Source organism: Maylandia zebra, linkage group LG6 (assembly GCF_041146795.1).
Source record: "Maylandia zebra isolate NMK-2024a linkage group LG6, Mzebra_GT3a, whole genome shotgun sequence".
In the NCBI taxonomy this organism is placed as follows: Eukaryota; Metazoa; Chordata; class Actinopteri; order Cichliformes; family Cichlidae; genus Maylandia; species Maylandia zebra.
In genome coordinates this window covers 26,240,015-26,264,791 of record NC_135172.1, presented here as the reverse complement: position 1 = coordinate 26,264,791, position 24,777 = coordinate 26,240,015, and the positions used below count along the sequence as shown (strand labels likewise).

Below are 24,777 nucleotides of genomic sequence, written 5' to 3'. Positions count from 1 at the left end.
AGAACACTTGCTTACCCTGTAAACATTGATTTTCTGCTTGATCGAGATTGTACGAACATAAATAGTCTGCGTCTGAAAGTGCACTGAAGGTCCATTATTAAAACTCACAAACAAACTGACATTTGTAAACATCGAGAAACACGAATTTCCCTTTTATTGACAGTTTTGTCGACCTGCCATTCAGCAGTACTTTGTGGGCTCTTGGCATGAAGAGCCACAGTTGAATGGAAGTACAAAAGCATCTTCATCGCACCTTCGATTTAAGATTTAGAAGCATCAGCTGAAATTGAAAGAATAATAGTTTGTTAGTTAAATCATTTCATTCAACATTTATATTTTAAATATAGGCAACGATCAGATTTATAAATGACTCATAAATGTTTTTGTCATGTTTTTTAAGGTCACTGGACAAAATAATCCTTTACTTTTTTATTCATGTTTTTATTTATTTATTTCCATGTTTACAGTGTAGTACTGTACATAGTATAGACATATCTACAATCACAGGTTTTGAGCTATCCATCTGTTTGAACTCCTCTGTTGTTAGAACAGCTACATTGATATAAATTTAACTGAAAGAAACTAAGCTCATAGACTGAATCTGACCAAACAAATCTTCAGCTGCATTGCACTCACTTCCACAGATATAACTCTGTAATACAGGGGAAAAGCCTTAGCTTGAGGACCAGATTTGGTTTCAAATTCCTGAAAAATGGTAAATGTGAAAGCACTGCAGGCTGCATCTGCACAAGAACTGTTTTGGTCTCATTTCGAAGCTGCCATTTCACACCTGTTTTTCTGCTATTTTCTCCGGGACTATGTAGAGTGTATTGGGCCGTGACTGCTGCCGAAACTTTTCAGATTGCACAGCGGCGCTCCAACTGAACACAAAATGATTGAGAACTGCAGCTGCTACTGCTGCTGGGCTGGCATGCTGCTTTCACAATGTAGCCAGCGTAGACAAGGTGCAGTCCAAATGTCCTCAGTGGGATGAAGATGAGGTTTTTAAAGTGATGTTTTGGTCGCCCATACTCTTTAAAACGCTTTGACTCAAGATAAGAATGTGAATGTAAAAAGTAAAGGGCAACAGGCGATTATAAAGGTTGAGATTATTTTTAGGATTCATTGAATTAAAGCCACAAAGACAGCATGTGCACTTCCATGTGTGGCAGCCTAAGTGCAGCCAGAGAAAGACAAAGGAAGGAGAGAATCAGAGGGAGGGAGGTTGCAGGAGGCAAAAGGAGACAAATTGTCTGTTTCCTTACACATCAAGGTCAACCAGAGCTGGAATGTGATTAGAAGTCCCTTGTCTGTCTCAGCTGTTTACCACACAAGATAATACAGACAGGGTGTTCAGCTGATAATGTTACCGTGTTAACAACTCCTCCCTTCAGCTTTTGTTTCAACTTCTCTGTGGAAATGGCAAGAATGTGGGAATGTCTTTCCAGCAGATACATGCACTCACGCAGGCAAGCTGAAGCAGGGATACATGTGGCAGGCACTGTCAAAATTATGATTTTAACACACACAGACGTGCCCACCGAAACACTTTTGTGTGTACATAATAGCACATAATTACACACCCTCCCAGATCCTTATGCATACACACTTTTTCACTGCAAGCAAATGAAGTCTGATAAGAATATGATGACACACAAGTGGATAGGAAAGTTTTCCATCTCTTACATCAGTTTCTTCTTCCATTCCCTCTGGATCGGAATCACATTCACAAGCCCGGGCACACTCTGCCTCCAAGAATCACACACATCTGCGGAGGCTCACAAACACTCTCTCTTAACTCCCTGACACAGACACACATTTGAGCACACACAAAGACCTACATAGCAAGCCCCTCACTGCGATGCTTCCTTTTATTTGCGTCTTGAAGACTCTGCTCCGCATTGTACAGCTCGGCATTCAGCTCATCTGCCTTCCAGCATTACCTTAATGGTTGTCTGTGGGTTGAGCAATTTTACCCAATATTGCTAAACAAAAGCACTCTTTCTCACACTAGACAGGGATTCGAGACAGCTTAGTAGCCCTATGACTGGTTTTATCCACCTACACAAAAGAATCTTCAGTGCATTAAGTGGTATTGAGTTGAGCCGAATTAAATTGGCTTGAATGGATTTTGAATTGAACTGAACTGGACTGCGCACAGCGCAGCTAAATTGAATAATTCAGATTGTGTGGAATCAAGTCAGATTGGATAAACTCAAACTGAATCAATCTAGGGTGAGTCAACTTGATTAAAATTGGTTTAGCGTTGCCAGTCGATGTTCCAGGTGACAGCTCGGTGGACGGACTGATTTTATTATGTAGAATGGACTGACACAATATCAGCATGCTTTCGTTAAAAGATGCTGAAACTGAGTTTTGAACTCATGACATCTACAGAGGAAACAACTTACGAATCATCAAACACCTATCCAATGACAGGTCTGCAAACACACATAAAGAAAAAGCGCTTTTATTCTTAAATCACAATCAGGCTTAAAGCAAAGGAGGTGAATGCTCAGAGTTAAAGTATTGGAATATAAAGATATATGTCTAATTATGAGTCTTAAAAAAAGACAGTACATACTCTCAAAAGTGATGGTAACAGATCTAAGCTTCAATGTACAAACTTACAAAACCAAGGTGGCAAAAATCTACTCACTGGAATGTGCTTATAAACACTTATTATTTTATTGTACAGAGCAGGCGCCTGAGATATTTGCTTTAGAACTCAGCGCTGTGTAAGCCGTCCAATTAAAAAAAGTGTCTCTTTCCAATCTTCCATCCCCAATGTCTGACTTTACCCCCCGCCCCCTCCACACACTCACACACGCACAATTACATCTTCCTCCGTCTGTCTTTCTCTTGATTGATCTCTTTGTTCTCCCTAAGTGGTTTCATCTCTTTTCATCACTCTCCATCTGGATCCATCTTTTTTAAAACGTGTTTTTAATGGTTCCAAACTTTCTTTTTTTATAACACTTAATAGTTTCTTTAAATTTTACAAATGACTCTTAACAACCCTCTCCATTTCCTGCTCCCTCTTTTTCGTCTGTTTTTAGACCGTAGTTAAAATCAGCTTTAATCTTTGCTTTTCATTTTTGGGGGGGTTGGATAAAATTAAGCATGCTACCAAGGAACAAGCCTAAGGTGTGAATATCTGCACTGTGCAATATGGTTTATGCATTTTTGCCACTGGCGAATCAGAGCACATTTCTCGCCGGATATCAGCTTATTAGATCTTGCGTGAGTGCAAAAGACTGGCCCTGGTAGCGCTGTAGTCCAAAGCCAATGTTTTTGCTCCAGGCTACGTGTAGCCATCTGTTTAGAATTGTTGGTGGAAGATAGATAAATCGGAAGATCGAGATGAAGACTGTAGAAGAGGAGGAGAATAAATGAAAGAGTAGAAAAGAAATTCCTGGTTAGTACCACTAACTTTGGGGGGGGGGGGGGGGGGGGGGGGGGGGTATAGTGGTGGCGGTGTGGGGTGGTTGTAGGAGATTTGGGTAGGTGGATGAAGAGAAATAAGGTGAGTGGGAGAACAGGCAATGCTTCAGTGAGTGGTGGAGGGAGATGTGAAGCTACAAAATGAAAATGCATTCTTAGGTATTGCCTAGGGGTGGAAAGCTGATGGGGGGAGTACAGGGAAGGAGGAGATGGACTGAAAAAGATAGAAATGAGGTGTATGGGTCTAGGGTTAGAAGTAGAAGAAGAGAGGAGGGAAGGAGGTTCACTTTGAGAGGAAAGCCAGCTCAGACTCTACAGGCTATTTTGGTGTGTGTGTGTGTGTGTGTGTGTGTGTGTGTGTGTGTGTGTGTGTGTGTGTGTGTGTGTGTGTGTGTGTGTGTGTGTGTGTGTGCGTGTCAGGGAGAGAGGGAGAGACAGGGAGAGGGAAAGAGATGAGAGCTTTCTACCTGCCCTAATGAAAAAGTTACATAAATCTGAGTGGGCATGCCTCTGCCTGCAGCATTTCTCCATATTATACCACTGACCCAAACCTCTCCCAGTGCATGTGTGAGCGTACACGCTATGTGTGCGTGTTCGATCCTTGTAGAGTCCCACTTGCCTGTTCATGTCAGAAATAAACCAGAAGAGAGACACCCACGTAAATGTGCAGACACACTTACACTTACACACAGACCAAAAGATCTAGCTGACCCAAGCCCTAAGAAATAGCCAGTGTCTTCAAACAGAGATGTTAAAACAGGTTGACCTGCTTGACAGACACACATTTTCACACAGGCTGTATAATCACACACTCTTGTTCCCTTGGACTTTGGAAAGGAAGAACTACCTCCATACGCATAAACTAACATGATTTATGTTCACATACAGACACTTAGAGCCAAAACACAGTGAACGTGATGAATCAAACTACACTTAAAGTCAAAGACTTTCTCCTGATATAGCACAGTAATAGCAAGGCATTACCATAAAGCTCGTTCTTAATGGGTCAACAGTGCACAGGTACAAATCAGACATAGATTATTTAAGAGGTTCTCCTCTTGTTTCACAAATGCAGCACTAATATGAAGATGGCAACTAACAGCACTTGAGGAAAAAGGGGGTAAAAGCAAAAAAAAACCCCTCACTTTTACTGAAAATTACTCACATCCGCATATGCACACAGAAGCTTTAAAACAAGCGCACTAAGAAACTGAAATCAAAGTCATGCAAATACGTCTTCCAATTAGGCCCCAAACAGGTTTCCATGGGATGAAATGGCAACCTCTAATTGGCTGGATAAAAGAATGCTCACATCCGAGCCGACAACTTGAGACAGCTTGGAAAATATACACATCCCTACCTGCATCCATACAAAGACACACACAGGTGTACACTTTGTAAGCGCGGATCACAGACAATTTATTCATGGTTAGGGGAGTCACACACGGTATCACCGGTAAGATGAGAAGCAAGGGTAGAGTGTGTTGACACAGATATGGTGTATTGTCAGGTGCAGGCACACACACATGCTTGGGTCAGTCTCTTTTTAAAAGCGTGAATAAAGCTTTGGTCGTGGTGTCGTGTTAACATAAAAGCTTTCATGCTGTTAAAAAGACCAGGCTTTGATTAGAATTTGATGTGTGAGAGTGTTTTCTAATGCCGGCCTTTGCTGACAGCGGCCCTTTTAAATCCTGCAGAGCCTTTGCAGGGAGTCTTCTGTCAAAAATATGTTGAATCAACGATTTCACCTTAACATGCTCTGAAGGGGTTTTTTTGTTGTTACTCTTTTTCTTTTCCCCCCTTTTTTTTCTCTGAATTCTCTAAAAGACAGATGTTAAACGTGCTCACCATGTTTGCAGTAGATCTTTAGTAGATCTCAACCAAAAGGCAACAGCAGCAGCAGTAACAGTGTAGCTGTGGATGATCAAACATTGAATTTAAAATTGTTAACTAACTGAATATCAAAAAAAAATGTTTTTTTTAAATCTGATTAATAAGTCGCTCCTGCAAGAAAGTGTCTCTGTGTGACTTTTACAAAGTGGTGTTACTCTTACATGGCATGATCATTATGAATGGTTAAATAATTCATTTCTTATTCCCGTATGGGGATTTGTGTAGAATATGAGATCTGGACTGTGAGGAATCCAAATGCGCATATCATGTCTGAACCCATGTAGAGATCAGTGAATGTATTTGCATCTACAAAGTGCTCCACTTAAGCTCAAAGTTTTCAATATATATAGTGCTTAAGTTGCTGAAATATTGTGTACATTAGAGGTCTCGTTGCTGTCTTGTGAAAATTAGTTTTCAGATAAACTAAGGGGATTAAATCCCCCTAATGGGCTGAAAAATACATTTCTTCCTTGAATAAGCTTTAAAGAGTAATTGGATTGTTGTCTCGTGGCTTAAAAGAAAGCTTGAAAGATCAATGCTTTCTAAAAACACATAGCTTCCTCTGCAGATGGACACCGTACAAGAGCCGTAGACTGCAACAGTTTCAGTATTTAAAAATTTATGTAACTTTTAGGGATGAAAACAGGTTGGATTTCAGAATCTTCTATGCCAGCATACTGAATATGTAGTCTGGACTCTTGGTTGGTTACAAATGGCAATTTCTGTCAGCCTATTGGGCTAATGAGACTAAATTATTAATGAGTTGTGAAAATAATCCACAGTTAAGCCCTGAAGCCTGAAAACAGAAGCACTGAATCAGAACATAAAGAAAATGTGACAGATGTTATATAGATGGTTATATTTTAATATACCATACACAAATCCTCATACACCCAAAATGAACCCTAATGAGGTTCCTTACTGACACCTTAAAAGTGCAATCTATACCTGTCGTTTTATGCTGCAGACAAACAGCATCTAAACTATTTTTACTGCATTAGCTGCAGAATAATTTGCACTTTTCAACATTTTTTAATGCCACGAGTCGCATAATAATCAGGCAGACTTCTGAGTAAAAGGCTCTGCTGAATATGACTTCACGGGAGCCATTTCTTAACCCTAATGCCGAACTATAATTTTCAAAGGGGATTGCAAAAGCCAATGTACATATATACGCTTGAAGTGTGGTGTGAGGTTATCGATAGGGACGCTTTGGAGTCTCCCCTGCTTTCTAATTAACTCTCCTTCTTCCTTCTCCGACCGCTCAATGGCCCAACTTTGCACTTGGTCTCTGGTGTATCGAACACACACACGCGCGCACATGCACGCGCAGACTCACACACGTTATCACACACTCGCATGCAAGAAGTCTGTTTGCATACCAAAAGCATACTTCATAGCTGAAAGAAAATGAAAGCCGTATTAATTATACAGTCTGCGTTTGTACACGCACGCACACACACAAAGAAAAAAAGAGGAGAGAGTGAGGGAGCAGTTATTTTGTTTCTCCTATGCGTCAAAGGAGACAGAGTGCGAGAATGATTGAGTCTCTCTGCGTCAGGGAGAGAGGGAATGAGAAATAGTGCAGAGGGAGAGAAAGAGTTCACTGTCTTCTCTCTTTAATGTGCGTGTGTGCACGTGTGTGTGTGCCTGTACATCTTCGTGCGTGTCGTCTACCCAGTATAACGCCCCCTCTGTGTCCCCGAGCCACTCTCTGTCACTCACACACACTGAGACTATTGTCAAGACATTGGGCGAGGCACCCCAAGACATTTCTGTGGCACTGTGTCTGTCACGGGGGTGATAGGGCTGTAAAGGGGTTTGCACATGCACATACACCCACACAGTTGTGTTTAAATCATTTTAGAGGACATTAAATTGACTTAATTTTTTTATCTGAAGGCTTCTCCTGAAACTAACCATAGCTGCTATTTGCTTAACTGCTTCCCTTCCCTAAACTTAAACTAAACCTGCTCGCAAACCATGTCTTCACCTCCGAATTGTGCCCTAGTTATTATTGGGACTTGTTTATGGTTCCCAAATGGGAAGTTGGTCCCCACAATATGATGGTGTAAATACATTTATGTCCCCACAAAGTATAAACACACAATCTATAAGATCCACAACTAATGTACAAATATGCCATTTTATATGTAGGCAGGTGAATTAATGTGGCAGTCGCCTGGAGTGCAGAGCAGGCATGTGTGAGTGTGTGTTTGTACTTGTGCGTGCCAGAGTTATAGCATACGCATATGTGGGTTGTGATTATGTGTGGCAAGGCCTATGTGGTGTACGTGCTTGTTTGTATCTGACAGCACATTAGGCAAAGCTATCTTTAACCTTGTAAAATGAGTGACACTGAGTCTAAACTGACAGGATGGATTTCAGTTTGCCATGGCGCTCCATCGTGTCAGCCTCTGTCAGCTCAGCCCGTCCGCCCATTTCACAAAAGACAGGAGCGTCACAAAGGAGACAAAGTATATGTGAGGGGGAGGTAGAGAAACAACGAGAAACAAGAAGAAAATGAGAGGTTTATGGAGAAAGCTGGGAAAGATATGAGAAATGAAATAGTTTGGAAAGTCGGGGAGGAAGAGCGGTCTTGTTTGACAGAGAAAGGATGCCACACCAAAAGAGCTGAAAGTGTAAACGAGGCAAAAGAGTGTGAAGGAGAAAAAAAATGGGAGTGTGAACCGAGGTAGAGGTGGTGGAGGGAGCAGGGGGAAAGAGACCTTGCTCTTGTAGTCGGACGTCTCTGAGGTCCTTTATTGACTCTATCTATTGTTCACAGCAGCACTCCTAATCACTCTCAACAGGGAGGTTGTGTTTGTGTGTGCCCGCGCGTGGATGTGTGATCTTGTTTGCGTGATCTTGTTTGCCAGCCTTTTACAAAAAGTACGTATCTTTAGCCTCATCCTCACTTTTACTCTTTCATACACTGGCCCCCACAGAGAAGCTATTGTTCACTCTTCATCTGGTCAACCTTAATGGACAATAGCAGTGGGTGGGAAAAGCCTGTTCCTAACACGCATACTATTAGTCTAATGGTACAAATTCTCACACACACACACACACACACACACACACGAAGACAGAATGGGCAGTAAATACCATCTAAATAGCAGGCATACATATGTATGGTCTCTCTTACTCACGCAGGCACACAGAAGGCCAGTTGTACGCGGCCATCCTGTTTGCATCTTTCTTAACAATGACTGCTGTCATGGATATTATAAGAGATGACTGTTTTAAGGACTAGCACTGGAAAGTGATGAACACCACCAGCACACACACACCAACAGAGGAGCTAATCTGAATCATGGGCATTTGTCCGGTAAGCCTCGTTTCACATCTCACACTATGAGCCTTTGTTTCTGTTTTGTTTTTTCCCCTATAGACAGCCACGGCTGCACAAAAGGATAAACATTTCAAAGGGCTGATGCTGTGAATAGAGTCAATGATTTTCAATGTGTATCTGCAGGGTGGAGAGCCCAGATGGAGACAGGGAGAAGGGAGAAAGCACAATGCCAGAGTGGACAGATTGATGGTAATAAAGCTGTGGTGGATGGCGAAGCAGTCGATCCACATGCAGCGAAACACTCTCTCTGCCTGTCTGCCTCTGCACAAACAGTCATCCGCAAAATACCTGCAAACATCCACACACTTTAAATAACTAGTTAGGGCTAAAATGGTGCACAACTGACTCACGGTTTTATTTCTAAATGGAGCCAATAAGAGAAAGTGATTGAAGTTCACAAAGCTTCAACAAATCACAAACGTGCCTCGCACAAAGCAAAAACTGTTAAGCGGGACAGGCGTGTCAGAAGTCAGCGAGGCTCGTAGTTCCAGTGTTTGCCACCGGAGGGCTTGCAGCAGACTGCAGCATTCTGAAGAGGAGTGTGGAGAGAGGGAGCGAATGGGTCCGCATAGTGCCGATCAGATGACCTCGCTGCTGCAGTTAATGTTCTCTGGCGCTCAGACACAAGGCTAAGGCTCTCCCTCATACCGCGGGGCTGTTGTACAACAAGCTGTTGTGGTGGTAGGGGTGGTGTTGTTTGAGGAGTGCGAGTGTGGTTGTGTGTAAGTGTGTATGCAGGAGGGGAAAAGATTAGGGGAGTGGAACAAGAGAAGGTGCTCCTGTGAGGGGAATGAGGGAGCGTGACACCAAGAAGGTAACATGTTTCTAAAGCACTGCTCAATTTCTGTAATCCGGTCTTTCTTTCTTCTATACCCTTCTCCCCATATTTCTCCTTTTTCTTTGCCTCCTTTCTCTTTGTCCCGCTCTCTTGCCCTCTGCGTCTCCACCCCCCCACGCACTTTAATTTGCCCCCTCATTTCTACTGCCGCACTTGCCCCCCTTTTTCTCTACCTCATACCCCCTCTCCCTCCCTCTTCTCCCTTTCTCTCTCTCTCTCTCCCTCTCTTCTTTTTCTCTCTGCAGTGCAGCACAGTGATTATCATTCCTCTCACAGAGTCAGGCCTGATAGTCAGATACTGCTGAGCACCCTTCTACATCACCTGCTTCTAGAGGGAGCAATGGAGAGCGAGAGACTGAGACAGAGGAAAGAAGAGAAAGGAAGAGGGGAGGGAAAGAGGGAGAGAAGATCGGTGAACTGCAGAATGAGGGGAATGAAAGAAGAAAGAGGAAATGAAAGGGGAGAAAGTGGGGGGTGAGGGAACAAAGGGTGAAGGAGAGCAGAGAAACATGGGAAGGGAGGGAAAAAGCAGAAGCATGGATAAGGGAGGATTGCTGTTACTGCAGAGGTGGTCCCACTGCAACATACATGCTGCATAGTTATAGATGTGTTGTCAGTGTGTGTTAAAGTGCACACTTGCAAGTGTGAGTGTGAGCAAGCGTGGCTGAAGTGCGCATTTACGGCATCAGCGTGGAAGCTATGAATGTCTGTGCGAGTGCGTGAGTGTGCACTGTGATAATAAGGCGCCTTGACTCATCAACATCACTGGGCCAGACAGCTGAAGAAATGCCACTCATATTGCTTCATCCCTCCCTGAGCTGAGTTTCAACCTGCTCCAAACCATTTTGTGCATTCTGCAAATGCCACAACAGTCCGCGTCTCTCCCTCTGAACGACATTCTTCATCTCTTCTTCACTTCTACTTCAGACAGTCTGTGGTCATGCCGAGTCTTTTCCTTTTATTATTTTATATTTACCTCGCTACAAATGCTGATTAACAGACATTTTTTTTCCTCATCCCACCTTTGATCAGTTGTTCCATCCATCATCCGTCACTCCCTTCCACGTAGTCTCTTGACACATGTCTGTACCTGTCTGCTTGACCCAGCGGTGACACTGCGTAAGCAGGATGTCTGCTCTTTTCAACATAGCCTTAAGAAACTGCATTATGGCACTGGAAACGTCACTCTGTTACACCACTAAGGGCTTGAACAAAGTTGCAGATCATTTCTATATTTAAATAACCAGTTTAAATATATCATCATCAAATAAATTGTTAACCCGTCTGTCCTGTTTGCGCAGTAACTGAAAGATGCTTTCTGTCAGCGTGCTTCACTGTTTCCCCTCCTCACTGGCTTTGATGCATAACTTAACAGTTGACAGCAAAAGATTTCAGGAGGTTTTCTCATAAACTCTTGGAGATTTTATTAGGATCACACGAATTTTACCAGTTAACTCATTTTCCAGTTAAACTTTAGTTTCATTTATTTTATTGGACTCTTTGACATGATGAGAAAAGACAGAAGAAAAGAAATAGCAAAAAGTGTTGGAGTAGAAATGAACTTTGTTTGTGCAATTAGATTAAAAAAAAAGAAACAACAACAAAGATATTCATGTGTTGTTGTTTTTTTCACCAACAAATTTCACACTTAAGGTGCTTGTAAAAAGAAAAAAATCCCTTACAGTTATGAAACAAGACATCTGGAGCCAGAGAATTTAAATGGCAATTAAAATGGTAGAAAACAATAGTAAAGAAAGGCAAGGAAAAGCAAGCTTTGAAGTTAAATGCAAGTCATGCAACATGTCATCCGTAGAGCCACTTTGTGTGAATCCACAGTGAAGAAGTGTCTCTGCATAAACGCCTTTTTCATGGCAGTTTAATCATGCAAGGTGTAAGGATGCCTGCTTTAAAGCAGTCAATGCAAGCTCATTATTTTTCAATAATATTTGCATTGTAATCTGGTCGCTGTTATTGAGTTCACTTATTCATTCCAGTATTCACTCTACTCTTAAAGTATGACCACATGCACGCTGGCTGTCTGTATTAGCACAACATGATTTCTAAACGGCAGCAAAACAACAGAGCAGAAACAAAGGTCATTTTGACTGATCAGCATTCCGGATATGAAGTCTGGACTATACCCATGTGGTGTCAACAGGAGCATATTAGTTTTCAGTGTGTGCTCTGGTAGTATAGTGCAATATCACCTTACGTATTCCACACAGTTATAGCTGTAATAAGCATTAGGCTGACATTTTATCAGGTCTGGTATTTTTTTAGATAGTAAATAAACTTCCAGATTATAAGAATCGGGATAAAGTGATATTATCTGTTAATAAAAAATAGCTATGTTGAATAATCTGCACTTTTAAGGCATTTTTAATCCTTTCTCGTGCAACACTAGTCACAGTAGAGCTGGCGTATGAAGCTCACCGGCCATCAGGAGCAACTAAGGGTTGACCGTCCTGCCCAAGGTGGAGGGACCAGGGACTGAACTGCCAACCCTCTGATTTATTTATTTTTTGACAGCTTTGTACAGAACCAAAGAATAGATCGCTATTTACTTTATTCATTTGTATATTAAAGGCTTTTTAGAGCAATGTACTCGTTTAATCACTAATTTATTTTTTTTAATTGATTATTAAGTCATTACTCATATTATGCTTAAATGCCAGGGTTATTCTAATCATTCAAGAGGTCATCCTGCCCACTAGAGCTGCTAAGCCTCTTAAAGAATTCCATAAATCTGGTCTGTAATTAAGACTTTCAGTATCCCACATCAGTCACACAATCCAATTTTTGGCCTAAAAATATCTTATTTTACAAATATTGATGTATGCCATCAAACGTAACGTGTTCTCAGGATTAAATCACGATTCAAGGATCGCTGCCAGGGAAATTACACCGCGGCACCCCTCAGTCAACGTAAGGAAAATTTCAGGTGTCTGGAGGGAGCGATTACAAACAGGATGTTTGTTGTCTGCTTGATTGACGTTGGACTCAGTGAATAAACCGACTTTGGCCTGTTTCAAAAGAACTATATTAACAACACGGGAAAAACACTTTTTCTTTTAACATCCAGTTTTTTTATTTTTAGCAAACAGCAATAAATACAAACATGCAGCAATATGTTGGGCAAAGACAGATGAAAGTATAATCCATCACAACACTTTTGATGCCGGGCAGTAGGACCGGCTAACGTCATTATGAATTATAAAGATAAAAATTTATCATCATCAACACTAGCATTTCCAGCTCTCAGTCGATAAATTTAATATTTGTTCTGTCACAGCCTGTTACATTTTACACTTCTTTTCATAGTTTTGTTTTCTTGAATAAAAGAAAGAAGCCACAAAGAAAAAAACCAATCATTATGGTCATTAAGTATGTTTAGCCGAAACCTAATTACACTGACTTTTATCAATTGTCAGTTCAGAAGTTAAAAGCTATCATCAACTCTTTTAATGGATAATGATTTTATATTATGTATCAGCATTTAAAAAGTCATATCAGTCAATCCGTCAAATGAATTATTTTACATTTTTTGGTCTGTATTTACTGAATGTGTCTCACTCTGCCTCCATGCAACATGATTTGAATAAATCTGTGTTCATGATGGGAATTTGTCCCCCTGTCTATGCACTGTTACAACCCAGTACACTTGGTTTCTAAAAATTAGCCGCAGTGGCTCTTCACCTATACAAAGATGATGTCAAACATCAAGGAGAACGAGCAGAGAGCGAAAGGGAACTGTGGCTCCAGTCCTACAACCATATTTGTAGTTTTGGTTTATGCATAAGCTGCATCCTGTCAGTTCATTATGCAGACCAGAGTGTACCAGGGCATAAACAAACACAAACACGGTCTCACATCCAAATGCTCTCTCTCTCTCACACACAGACACACACACACACACAGAGAGACCAAGAATCAGATGTGCAGATACACACATGTGTTGAATATGCAGACACATGTAACAAGAAAAGAGGGAGACTGTTAATTAACTAGAGCTCGTTAATTCTCTTTGAACCGACAGCATGGAGGTTTACACACTAATTACCTTGATGACTGAGCCAACCTGTGCACGCGCACACACACACATTCTACAAACACAGACGCACACGCAGGTGCGACTAGTCTCACGGGCTGACATAACACATCTTGCAGGTTTTGAAAGTCTCACACTCGTACACGGCTATCAAACACAAACATAAATGTGAGAAGTCTCACTCATATGCATATACACACACTCACACACACAGTCTGCAACACGGTTTTGCCCTGAAATGAAAGCTATATTAGGAACTCTTTTTTTTTCTCTTCAGAGCTGCAAGATACAGATGGTTAAGTTTATTCTTAGTTCAGACCCATCATGCTTCCTTTTGATTCACTCTTTCGATCTGCCAGAAATAACTTCAGACCAACTTCCAGGATGGTCATATGTTTGTACAATATAGTTGCATTACATCCACACACACATATGAAAACATAATCGATCAAACGCGGACACTCACACTCGCTCACTTTGCTGCGCAGATGAGCGAAGCTCCCATGTCAGTATTGGACTGTAATGGCCCATGTCAGATTAGGGGGAAGGGTTTTTTTTATGTCCTCCGTCAGACTCAATTAATACTCCATCAGGCATGAATTCATAGGCCACACTGGACCTTAGCCAGTTCATCCATGCGTGTGTTTTGAAACTAATAAATGTGTTTTCACATTCAGTTGATATTTGAGTATAGCACTATGTTACCTATTATAATAATGAGACTTTTTTGAAGTTCCTCCTCCAAATTAGAGAAAGTGCACATGCACACACAAAAGTGCTTTTGTCAGTCAGGTTGGAAAACATCAAGGAGGTTTTTCAGTGCAAAGGTAGAAGCTGGCAAAGAAGCAAGGAGAGAGTAGGAGACACTTCGCAGGTATAAGCAAAGAAGGCGGAGATGTGAAAAGCTTTTTAAGAAATCCATATTCACAAAAGAAAGATGTTCAAATGGTTACTGGGTAGCAGAGGGTGAGTGAGAGCGAAAAGGAAAAAGTGAGACGACAATGTGAAGTAGCAAGAGGAGCTGAGGCAGAATGTGTAGAGTGTGGAGTCATAGAATGTAATGACTAGAAGATGCCAAAATATGGGATTTGGCAAAAGAAAAGAAGCGAGGTTTGTCAATGAGGCTAAGGCAGTGGATGTGAGAAGACGCTGGAAAAGGGGGTTTGGGGAGTGCAGAGAAGTTATGGGTCAATAAAGCCCGCTGTGGGGAAGCAGAGAGGGACTCATAACGAGGTCAAGGACACATCATCGATCGCCACATCATAACGCTGACTGGCAAGGAGAAGAAAGGATTGAGGAGGAGATGGAGGAAGTGAACAGGAGTCACGGAGGACAGAGGGAGAGCTATGCTACAGCTGTGGAGAGGGGGTGACTGTAGAATTGGCCGAAGCGAAGAAGGGGGAGAAGCGGGAGAGAAGTAGAAAATAAAAAATAACAAGGATGAAGGAATGAAAGGGGGCAAGTCTGGCCAGAAACAAGGTTAGAGGGAAATTGAATTAGACGGAATCATGGCTGAACAGATCAGATCTGTAATAAAACACACACAGAGGAGCAACCCGCACCAGTTTTGCAATAAGCTGCTGTAAATCAAGGCGTGCTCTGTGTTGCAAGCTGGATTTCTACACTTACACAGTAATCCTACCCCCTCTCATGTAGCTGACATGTTACATTTAAGCCACAGAGCTAAGAATCTCATATTCAGAAGTACAGCTCTAAGAAAAAGTTTGCTAAGCCTTTGGAAAGACCATGATCTCTACATTGATTGCCCATAAAATGTTATCTGATCTTCATGTGACAATTATAGACAACCGCAGACTGACTAGACTAGCAACACGCAAACAGCTGTGCTTTTCGTCTTTATTGAGCACACTAAGTAATTGCTCAATAACCACATGAAGAGAACATGAAGAGTTTGTGTGCTGAATCAGATCTTTCGACACAGCAGCCTCAGCTTTATACTTTATACTTACTGCTCAATTAGCAAAGGTTGCTCACACGCTAACTTTCTTAGCATAGTAGCTAATATAAAACATATTGACAGTGTTATTGTTACTTGTCATCTCAATATACCTCTGTTTACTGACAGCTTTGCCCACCTGAAACAAATTACCTAGTTGCACAAAAGTACGATTATTACCTCTTTTCTTAAGTTGTGTATTTCCTCACTCAGGTAGATGTAACGGCACATCCTTGATGTTATTGAATACAATCAAAATAGAAGTGATTTTTATTTTATTCTGGACATTTTTCAGATTGAAAAGGGAGAAATGTCAACTGTGCAATTATACTGGTTGAAATATCTTCTATTGTGTAAGATAGAGAGCGTTTTTCTCAGCTGGGCAAGAAAAGAAATTAGCGGATTCAGGAAAGAGCTTCTGAACAGCGGACTGTGTTTTTAAAGTTGCCCAGTCATTTATTAGGGGGCAAGTTTGTTTTGTCAAAGCCATACATGAGAATATCTTTCTTTCTTTTTCCTGTTTTATATCCCTTGAACACGGGCATGCCCCTCTTGTGGCCTTGTGATCAGAAATTATTATAATTTTTCATCATTATTTTCATGAAATAAATCTGTGATCATGAAAACACATCCTGCCGTAATGTTGAGTTAATATTATTTTATGATCAGAAGTAGAAAAGTTTTGACAGCCTGTTAAGTGAATAGAGGATTTCTTTTTGTCAACACCTGTGATGTCGGAAAACACTTATTATTACAAGTTCCCACATTTTCTTACTCATGTTCTCGCTGACTCTTTACACCCAGCTTCTACTCATTTATCCACTGTTCCCTCTCTGAGCTGTTGCCCCCTGTTTGAATAAGTGGAAAAGAGGTTGAGCTGCTTCAACTAAGTGAACGCTCTAAAAAATACATTGCTGTCTGTGGAGAGTTAAAATGAAGCCACCGAGGTTGCAAGAACTACTGGTTTTCCATTAGATTCCAATGTCTCGGCTCTTTCCTCACCCTTGCACGTGCCTCCCATCCCTGTTGTCTGAGTCACTTTTTCTCATCCCCATTTTATCTCAACGATGTTAAGAAGTGGCAGAAGAAACACGTGCTCCATTAATTTCCCGTTTCTCCTTAATTAATTTTGCTGTGTTCGCCTCTCATCTTGTCTTGTGCGTTCATTAGGTGAACTCGCTCAAATGTTTCTTTTCTTTCTGCGCGCGCTTGTGTGCCTGTTTGAAAGAAAAGGAAGATTTGGTACAGTCCGGACTTTTATTGCAGCCCTCCATCAGTTTTCCTCCCCGATTATCCTGAGGTGACTTTCTGAGCTGACGTTTTGTCCACCCTAATCTGCTTCCGTCCTCTGCTCAGTCACTTCCTCCCCATACGCTGCATGTTTCAAAGCAGATTTAGGTTGAAAGGGATGTAATTTTGTGACCAGATAAATGAGTATGAAAGGGGTTTGTGGGGGAAGGGGGGTTATATAGAAATGGGCTTCCTGGTGCAGAGTGATCCCTTCAGGCCAGACAGCGTCGTTTAACTTTCACTGATAGCCTCTCAGCGTGAACTTATAACAATCTTTATCCTCTCTGTCTCGCCTCAAAGTGAAAACCACTCCGCTAACTAGACTGGGGGTGATTAGAGCGTTAAAACTGGAGCAGGTGCGATGCTTAGTTTGCATGAATGATGTAATTCACTCCTGAAACCACTTACACTGTAAAACTAGATTATTTGTTATTGATGGGAGATGGTTCAGTGGTTTGTGTCGCAAGGATGCTTGCAACCTATTTTTGAAAGTTGCAGTTCTTATTTATTTTTTGCTATTCAGATATTAATAAATTTCTACATTATGATGAGTTGGCTTACTTCTAAACTAAGATAAAATGAAGGAAAACGCTTGTCAGATCTTTTGATATCTCATATCTCTGGAACTGGAGCCCAAAGAGTAAATTGTTGTGGATCACAAATGTGTAGTTTTACATTCTTATTTTTTTTATTAACCCTTTAATGCCCAGTGTATTATATTAAAATGCATTTTTTAGACTTCTACATCATCTGTCAACCCTCCCCACTCCCCCGAAAAACCTAAATAAATCTCACAATACATTTTAAGCAATAAATAACAAAAATAGAGGTAAAAAAAATGCCAGGTGTAGCAAATGTGACATAAATTAAAACTCAGGCTTTAAAGGGGTTAAATAAATGCAGTGGATTTTAGTAAGTAAGCTAGTGCGAATTCCACATACACAGCAGGATGATCTAGTAGAGACTGGCTTGAGCTGAATACGCTGCCTGTCATTCATTTTGAAGGAACATGTCACCCTTTGTGCCAGAGAGGCTGTATGAGCCTTTGGAGACACAGACAAGCCTTTTTAACTGGAAAGCACATGCACCACCGAGGCCTTTTTTGCAGTTTCAAAAGAGTTAACCACGCTCAGACTGAAATTTAATGGCCTCTTCCTTTGTGCATGTTCCACCATTCCAGCACATTTCCGAAAAATCTGACCTGCCAGTATTTGTACCTGAGAGACAGACAGGAAAACGGAAGGCCTTCACCCCGGCTTTTGCTTTAGTCAAAAGCATAAAATCTGTGCATGTCCGTTTTTTCTTGCTGTCAATGAGAAAGATGTAAAATGTCACCAGACTCATCATTTAACATCCTTCTCTTATTTCAATACAGTGCTGAATGTTGTTTGTGAGCTTGAACTTTATATTACCCAGCTGCTACTACTAGGCACCATTCCAGATTGAAAAGAAACTCTCTCTGGCCCGTCCAGAGGTTTGTAAACATCAACCATGTCCAGAAACCTTAATCTAAACTGGGATTAAAGGCCAACTGAAAACTTTGAGGGAGTGCCATGATTGGTTGATAACTATTACCCTGCATTGTAGCAGCTAAGCCCATAATCAAGGCGAACATCCTCCGATAATCCCAATATGTCTTTGCAGACCCCTGCCCAACAGCCTAATCCTCAGATTTAGAACCTCAGATTAGGAATACTGGATGATTAATCTCATATTGTGCGTTTGTTTTCTGCAGGGGACCCTTCGCCGGGTGACCTTCTCGGTAGTGAGCCAACCACAGGACGGTGGTTGCTATGACAGTGGCCTGGAAGACTCGGAGACTCCGAGTAGCAAGAGTTCATCAGGGCCTCGGTTGGGAGCCCTGCCACTTCCAGAGGAAGGCTACGAGCGAACCACACCTGAGGGCAGCGTAGGGGAGGAGGAGCATGTGGAGAATGGTACACACATGGCGCATTAGAGCTCAAAAAGGCCGAGCAATGCATTTACTTGTATATGTTTTACTTTGCTTGGACATGTTGATAGACACTATCTATGTCTCTCATTTTCTCTTTCCCTATCTCTCTCTCGCACCCCCTCACCTCCTCTTTCTATGCCATAAAAACACACAATAACACTTTCATTAAAACCTCGGCTTGCTGTCAAGGCCTCGGGAATCTTTTCAGTCTTTCACATGATGGAAATCTGTTTTATACAAAAAAGCATTTGTTCTGTGTGTGTGTCTGTGTGTCTCTGTGTGTGCATGCACTTGTCCCACATATACAGAGTGTTTCTGAGTAATATGTGAAGGTTTTTTTTAATAAAAGCTAATGTGTGTTAGTATGTTATGCCAGAGAACCATCCCTGGCCTTGTCCAAGCATCTGCTTCACCAATGAAATTGTGTTTTCACCTTTTTGTGCAAAGTCTTTGTCAAGGATGGCAAGCGACAAAAAAAGTTATTCTTTTGATCTTTTCACTCGTCTTTCCTCTGTATATGGTCATGCCAGGGCTGCAGCAACATCGGCAACAAGCCAGGGTCACTGTGACCTTGGTGAATAACTAGTTCTGTGGCTATCAGTGAGTTTCCAGTTCAATGCTGCTTCTTGCCAGTGTGCGAAATTTTGTTGAGTTTAATAAGTTTTTGTCACGGTCAGATGGAGAGACGAATTGAACAGAGAATTCATTGTGTTGGCTTTAATTATACTGCACAAGTATGTTCTTGTTTGGTTTCGCATGAAGTTACTGCTGCCGCTCTACATATTCAGTAAAACTTTGCTGGCAGATTACAGCAGAGATATCTAATTTCTTGCGGTAAATTCAAGTGAAGCCAAAGTTAGAAGCTTTAACAGGAAATGAACACATTACATGACATGACAAGACATGAAAAGACAAACGACTGGTTTTGCATACATAAGGCTACAATACATCAGCATTAAATCTCTGGTAGTCTTGCTAACCTTTGGAAAAAAGCACTGGAGGAATGTTACAAATACACATCCAATCAATTCCTTCCACATAAAGAAATTTAGTCTTGCCATTCAAATTCCTGCTGATGAATTTCCTTTTCTTTTCAGTATTTTTTTCTTTTTCTTTTTTTTTTTTTGCTTTGACCTCAACTTTTACCTTTAATGTAATGCTGAACCGCACCTGATTTTTTTATGCATTCTTTGGATGTCAGCAGTTTTTCTTTTTGCTCCAGCAGCATTTTTCCTTTAATTCAACCCCCTCCTTTGCAACCTTTGTCTAAAACCATCTTTTTAAAGCTATTTTCTGTCTTCCTGTCTCATTGTTCAACTCTCCTTTCTCTCTGGTACTTTTTATTTCCTTGTCTCCTCATCATTTGGTGGTCTAGTGTGTGGCACCGTGAGTCAGTTCATTGTGACATTCCCCTTTCACTCTCTTTTCGCCAGTGTTTTCATTGTGATATATTACTTGTTAAATTAAGGCAGAGATGTCATTTAACTTCTTTTGTTTCTTTTTTCTGTATCCAGATGCTAGACAGCTGCCAGATGTAGCTTTGACAGGGAAGTGTACCAGGGAGTGTGATGAGTTTGGCCATTCTGACACTTGTTGGATGCCTGTCCGCTCTTCGGCACGGCCGCGTCAGCGCCACGGCAGCGACCCACCACGACTCTCGACCTTTGCCCCCGGAGATGACAACAATAACCTTCGCGGTAACGACCATGAGAGTGACAGTGAGAGTGCGGGAAGCGCGGGGAGCTCCGAACCCGGAGTGGTCGTCAGTGGAGAAGGTCAGAGATTACCTTTAGCCAATGGGGATCCGCTTGGCACCCTGGGTAGGGGAAACCACAACAGGAATATGGGTGATCACAACCGTAACCTTCTTAACCGCAAGATGACTTCTGCATCCTACGACACATTTAGCAGTGCTGGTTTTGGGAGACGCCAACAAGAGGAGGGAGGGGGAGAAGGCCAAAACCCACCTGAGGTCATACCACTGACGCGGACAGGAGGGGACTACAAGACCACATCCTGCCTAACCTTGTCACGCCGTGAGGTCTACCTGTGACATCCTTGCAGTCCTCACCACTACTTCCTTTTCCATAACAAGAGGGAGGATTAAAACTTCACTGGCAAGTCATCAGCGTGAAAGGACTTGGAACCTGGGAAGATGTGAAACTGTCAGAAAAGATGTTTTCCAAAAATACTTTTTGATTCTGACTAATATTTATAGGCCCTTAAATGTAGGAAAAAAATTGGATAAACTCCTAGGAGAACCCTGAACAGAAAGAACACTTTCTAAAGCATTTTTCTAAATACTGGTGAAAGTTACCTACAGGCAAAGCTCCTCTTATGACAATGTGGAGGAGGACAATCTTCTCTTCTTTTTACCTGAATCTGATGCATGCCTGACCCTATCCCACAGAGGGAACTGTATGAAGAAGAAAGAAGCGGAGACGGTGTAAATTCTGATGCTATAAATTCCTGAGTGCGTATAAAAACTGAGTCTACAGCAGACCAGATTTGGACTCAACTGGTGAGCCATCTGCTGAAAAACCACAGAGGTTTCATCCAGTCAAAACAGATTAAAAAAGAAGTGACGGGTCTTTGATTGAGTTATTTGAATCTAATTCAAACCAATCAATTTTTCTAATGTCTAATCAACTGTATCATAACACAAGAGGGGGATATTAACCAATCAAACTGCTCATGTCTTGAGGATTTTCTGTCATAAATAGAGCGTAAAGTACCACCTGAGTGTGATTGCCGTAATGTTACACACTAGAAAAAAACGTCAGTTGTTTAAAACACATACGATTCAGAACAAACAGCAACAATGTGAAAACAGACTTTTCTTACAATCAAATGTAATTTTTCAGAATACAGTGTCCTCATAGTATGTCAGTAGTGCCACAGTATTCGGGCGTGTGTGAGAATATATGTTTATTATTTTACCTTTACACCCAGTCTGTATGTATATAGTGTATGTCAGTATTTGATAAAACAGCAGCGTTATCTCTCCGCTGCTGTCTTTCGTTGAGTAGACTGGGGTGCTTAGTTCATTGCACATCTACGGTATCCTAACGGTGTTCATGTATGATAAGTGCTCTCTCACGCACACGCGGACACATATGCACTCATACGCATGCAAGCGCTCATACACTGAGCATAGCATGTAAACACAAACATACAGTGCATTTACAGAATGTGGACGTGCATAAGGCCACCGTTTATGACACGAGTCAGTGGCTGTGTAACATAAAGTATGTAATAACCTGCATTAACTTTCATACAGAAAAAATTAAGAACAGGCAAACACAACACACACATACACACAGCATATTTAAACATAAGTCATATAAACGCAGTGCATAGTTCATGTGCACTATGTATGTATGTGCTTTTTTATCATAATTTTTTAACATTATCATTGAACTAGCTGTAGCATTTTGCCTGCTCCCCTCCATCCAGTATTTAAACATGAAATGTATTTAATAATTATTCATCTCTGACTGATGTGTGAGACTACATTAAAGGGAATTTCAGTGACATCTACTGTAAGTGACGATAGACAATGTGAAAACCGGAGCTATTCTGCTGTACGTAGGACTCATAGAAAAGACCAAACTTCTATAGCTTCTGTAAGAAAAAAAGGAAAGAAAAAAACTGCATGAAAGAAAGATTATGCTAACTTTTTTTTCCTCTCTTTTTTAAACCACATGCTTTTTTGAATACCACGCCTATTTGGATACATCTGTACTAAATGTGTGTGCTCGCGGGGAAATGGAGATAATGATTGCAGCAAGGGAGTTAGCTTCAGTGGATGAGATCGTTTCTTCTTTATCGTGGAGAGAGTTTGAAGTAACCTTGGGCCCTTTCGCTCACTTTGGCACAAAGGATGCCAGAGGCTATATATATATATATATATATATATATATATTAAAAAAAGAACATAGTGAATTGGGAACGTAAGACTTGTGCTGCGACCCGTTTCACCGCGCAGTGCTGACCTGAACACGCCCATACTGCTGTGCTGAACTGCACAGATAACAGACTCCTTCACATTTTGTCCTTCCCATCAGCTACTGCACGACTTCGACACACTCTGCTGCATTGGGCTAAAGAGTGGGTGTGGATTGAGGCCAACACATCTTAATTCCCATCATCAGTGTGTGGCTCAGTGGTGTGATAGGGATAATAGGGTTAGGTCGTCCCTGTGGTCTTAATGAGTTTCTTTTCTCCTCTCTTCTCCTCCCTTGATCTGTTCTGATCTCATTAATGTCTGGATAGAGGAATGTAGCACTGCTGGAAAATTGCTAGTGTGTCTCTTAATTTTTCTGGTTGTTTTCGGAACATAAGAGTGAACTAAGACATTTAAAAAAAAATGTGTAGTAAGGTTCAGCTTACTCACAGAGTCGCGGCTTGACTGTCACCTCACTGAAAGATAACTGGACTGGAAATGAAGCAGGAATCATTGTGACACCTCCTTAGATTTTACAAGGATAAGAACAGCTCCGTGTGTGTGGATACACTTTGTATACCTGTATATATCTTTAACTTTCCAACTCTGTAAAAAACACTCTTTAGCTTCAGGTCCACTGATGTATTTACTCCCAAAGCCTTCATTACTCCCATATACCCCAATATGGCTGTTTACTGAGCTCTGTTTTTGATGGACTGTGCTGAGGATGTAACAAAATTCAAAGCCTAACATTTGGGATTTTTCGCTTCTTGGAGACTTCATGGGGCTTGAAAACAATCATAATATCCTGCATGGTATGTTCTGAGAGACAAAAGGACACGTGCTCATTCTCTGGGAGAATGAGTTGAGATAAATGGTTTTCAGACCCTTAAAGGGCATCAAGAACCCGTGGAGAAACCAGTTTGTGAGTTTTGCAAAGAGACTCTTGAGACAGCCCTGCCTTTTAAAAGTGGCAAATATTTCTTCAAACTGCTGTTTTATGGCAGTTCCATGATGGCACCTTTCAAACACTTAAGAGTGGATTTAAGGGAACTTTATGTAAATGAATCTGTGTGGGTGTGTCTCTTTTTTTTATACTGCACGTTTAAACATGAAGATGTTTCAGTCTACTGCGAAAATGAAGAGGGGAGAGAGACAGAGAAAGGCATCATGTCTGAGATCTGCCACCTACTAATCAAGACACTTTTGAGAAGAGACACTTCAGTGGACGCCATGTACCTGTCATCCCCCTTGTGCTGTTACCCTAGCCATGTACAAATAAAGTACACTGTAGAACAGACAACCGGAAACCATAACAAACGATGGCATGCTTAAGGTTCAAATCTGCACTTGATAAAAAAAAGGAAAAAAATGTTATTTTTGTTTTCCTCTTCTTTGTTTTCTTTACCTTTAGGAATTGGCTCTGTTTCTTTGCCAATTCCCCCCTGTAATTACATAATGAACTAATTGCATTTGCTATGATGTGGAAGAAGAAGAAGAGCTCTTGACGAATGGTTTGGTATGAAGATTAATCATGTAAAAGTTGACTTTGACATTAAAAACTTCAGACATACCCATTGGCTGTTAGCACTGTCCACTCTGTTCTCAGATTATTTCGCACAGTAACAATGAGAGCAACAGCAGGTGTGACGCTTGTAATGACACCAAGCAAAATAAATTTTTTTTTTTATCAAGAACTGAGCCAAATGTTGGCAAATTTATTCATCAATAAAGTCATTACTTACAGCAAATGGAAGCCTTACTTGAAAGTGGTAAAAAACTGGAGACAAGGCCATCTTTATTCAAGGTCAGCTTGGTCCAAAATCTCAGTTTCATAACAGCAAGCTGCAGTTAAAAACTTCAGAACAATTTTCTAAGCAGGCTGAAGTGTGGAGGTCATTCTCCCATTTACATCTTCCAAAGTCAAGAACGCCCAGTGAAGTTTAGCTTTTGTCTGCCTTCCTGTTGAACCAACAGCACCACTGTCACGCAATTATATGTCATTTTTGCAGCTGGCTGATATCTGAAAATTAGATTATCACAAAAAAATAA

General features: G+C 41.2%; 1 protein-coding gene across 2 annotated transcripts in view; it reads left to right on the top strand.

Annotated features, from left to right (window-relative positions):
• Nucleotides 1-24,298, top strand: part of pcdh7a (protocadherin 7a) — a 41,815-nt gene extending 17,517 nt beyond the window's left edge. Inside the window, exons 5-7 of one of the 2 annotated variants that reach the window (XM_004564246.5) lie at nucleotides 8,816-8,881; nucleotides 18,561-18,762; nucleotides 20,294-24,298. In XM_004564246.5, the coding sequence (XP_004564303.1) occupies nucleotides 8,816-8,881; nucleotides 18,561-18,762; nucleotides 20,294-20,832 (807 nt within the window). In that variant the 3' untranslated portion in view covers nucleotides 20,833-24,298. The remainder of the gene's footprint in view (nucleotides 1-8,815; nucleotides 8,882-18,560; nucleotides 18,763-20,293) is intronic. The other variant, XM_004564247.5, reaches the window with a different exon arrangement.
• Nucleotides 24,299-24,777: the final 479 nt, after the last annotated feature.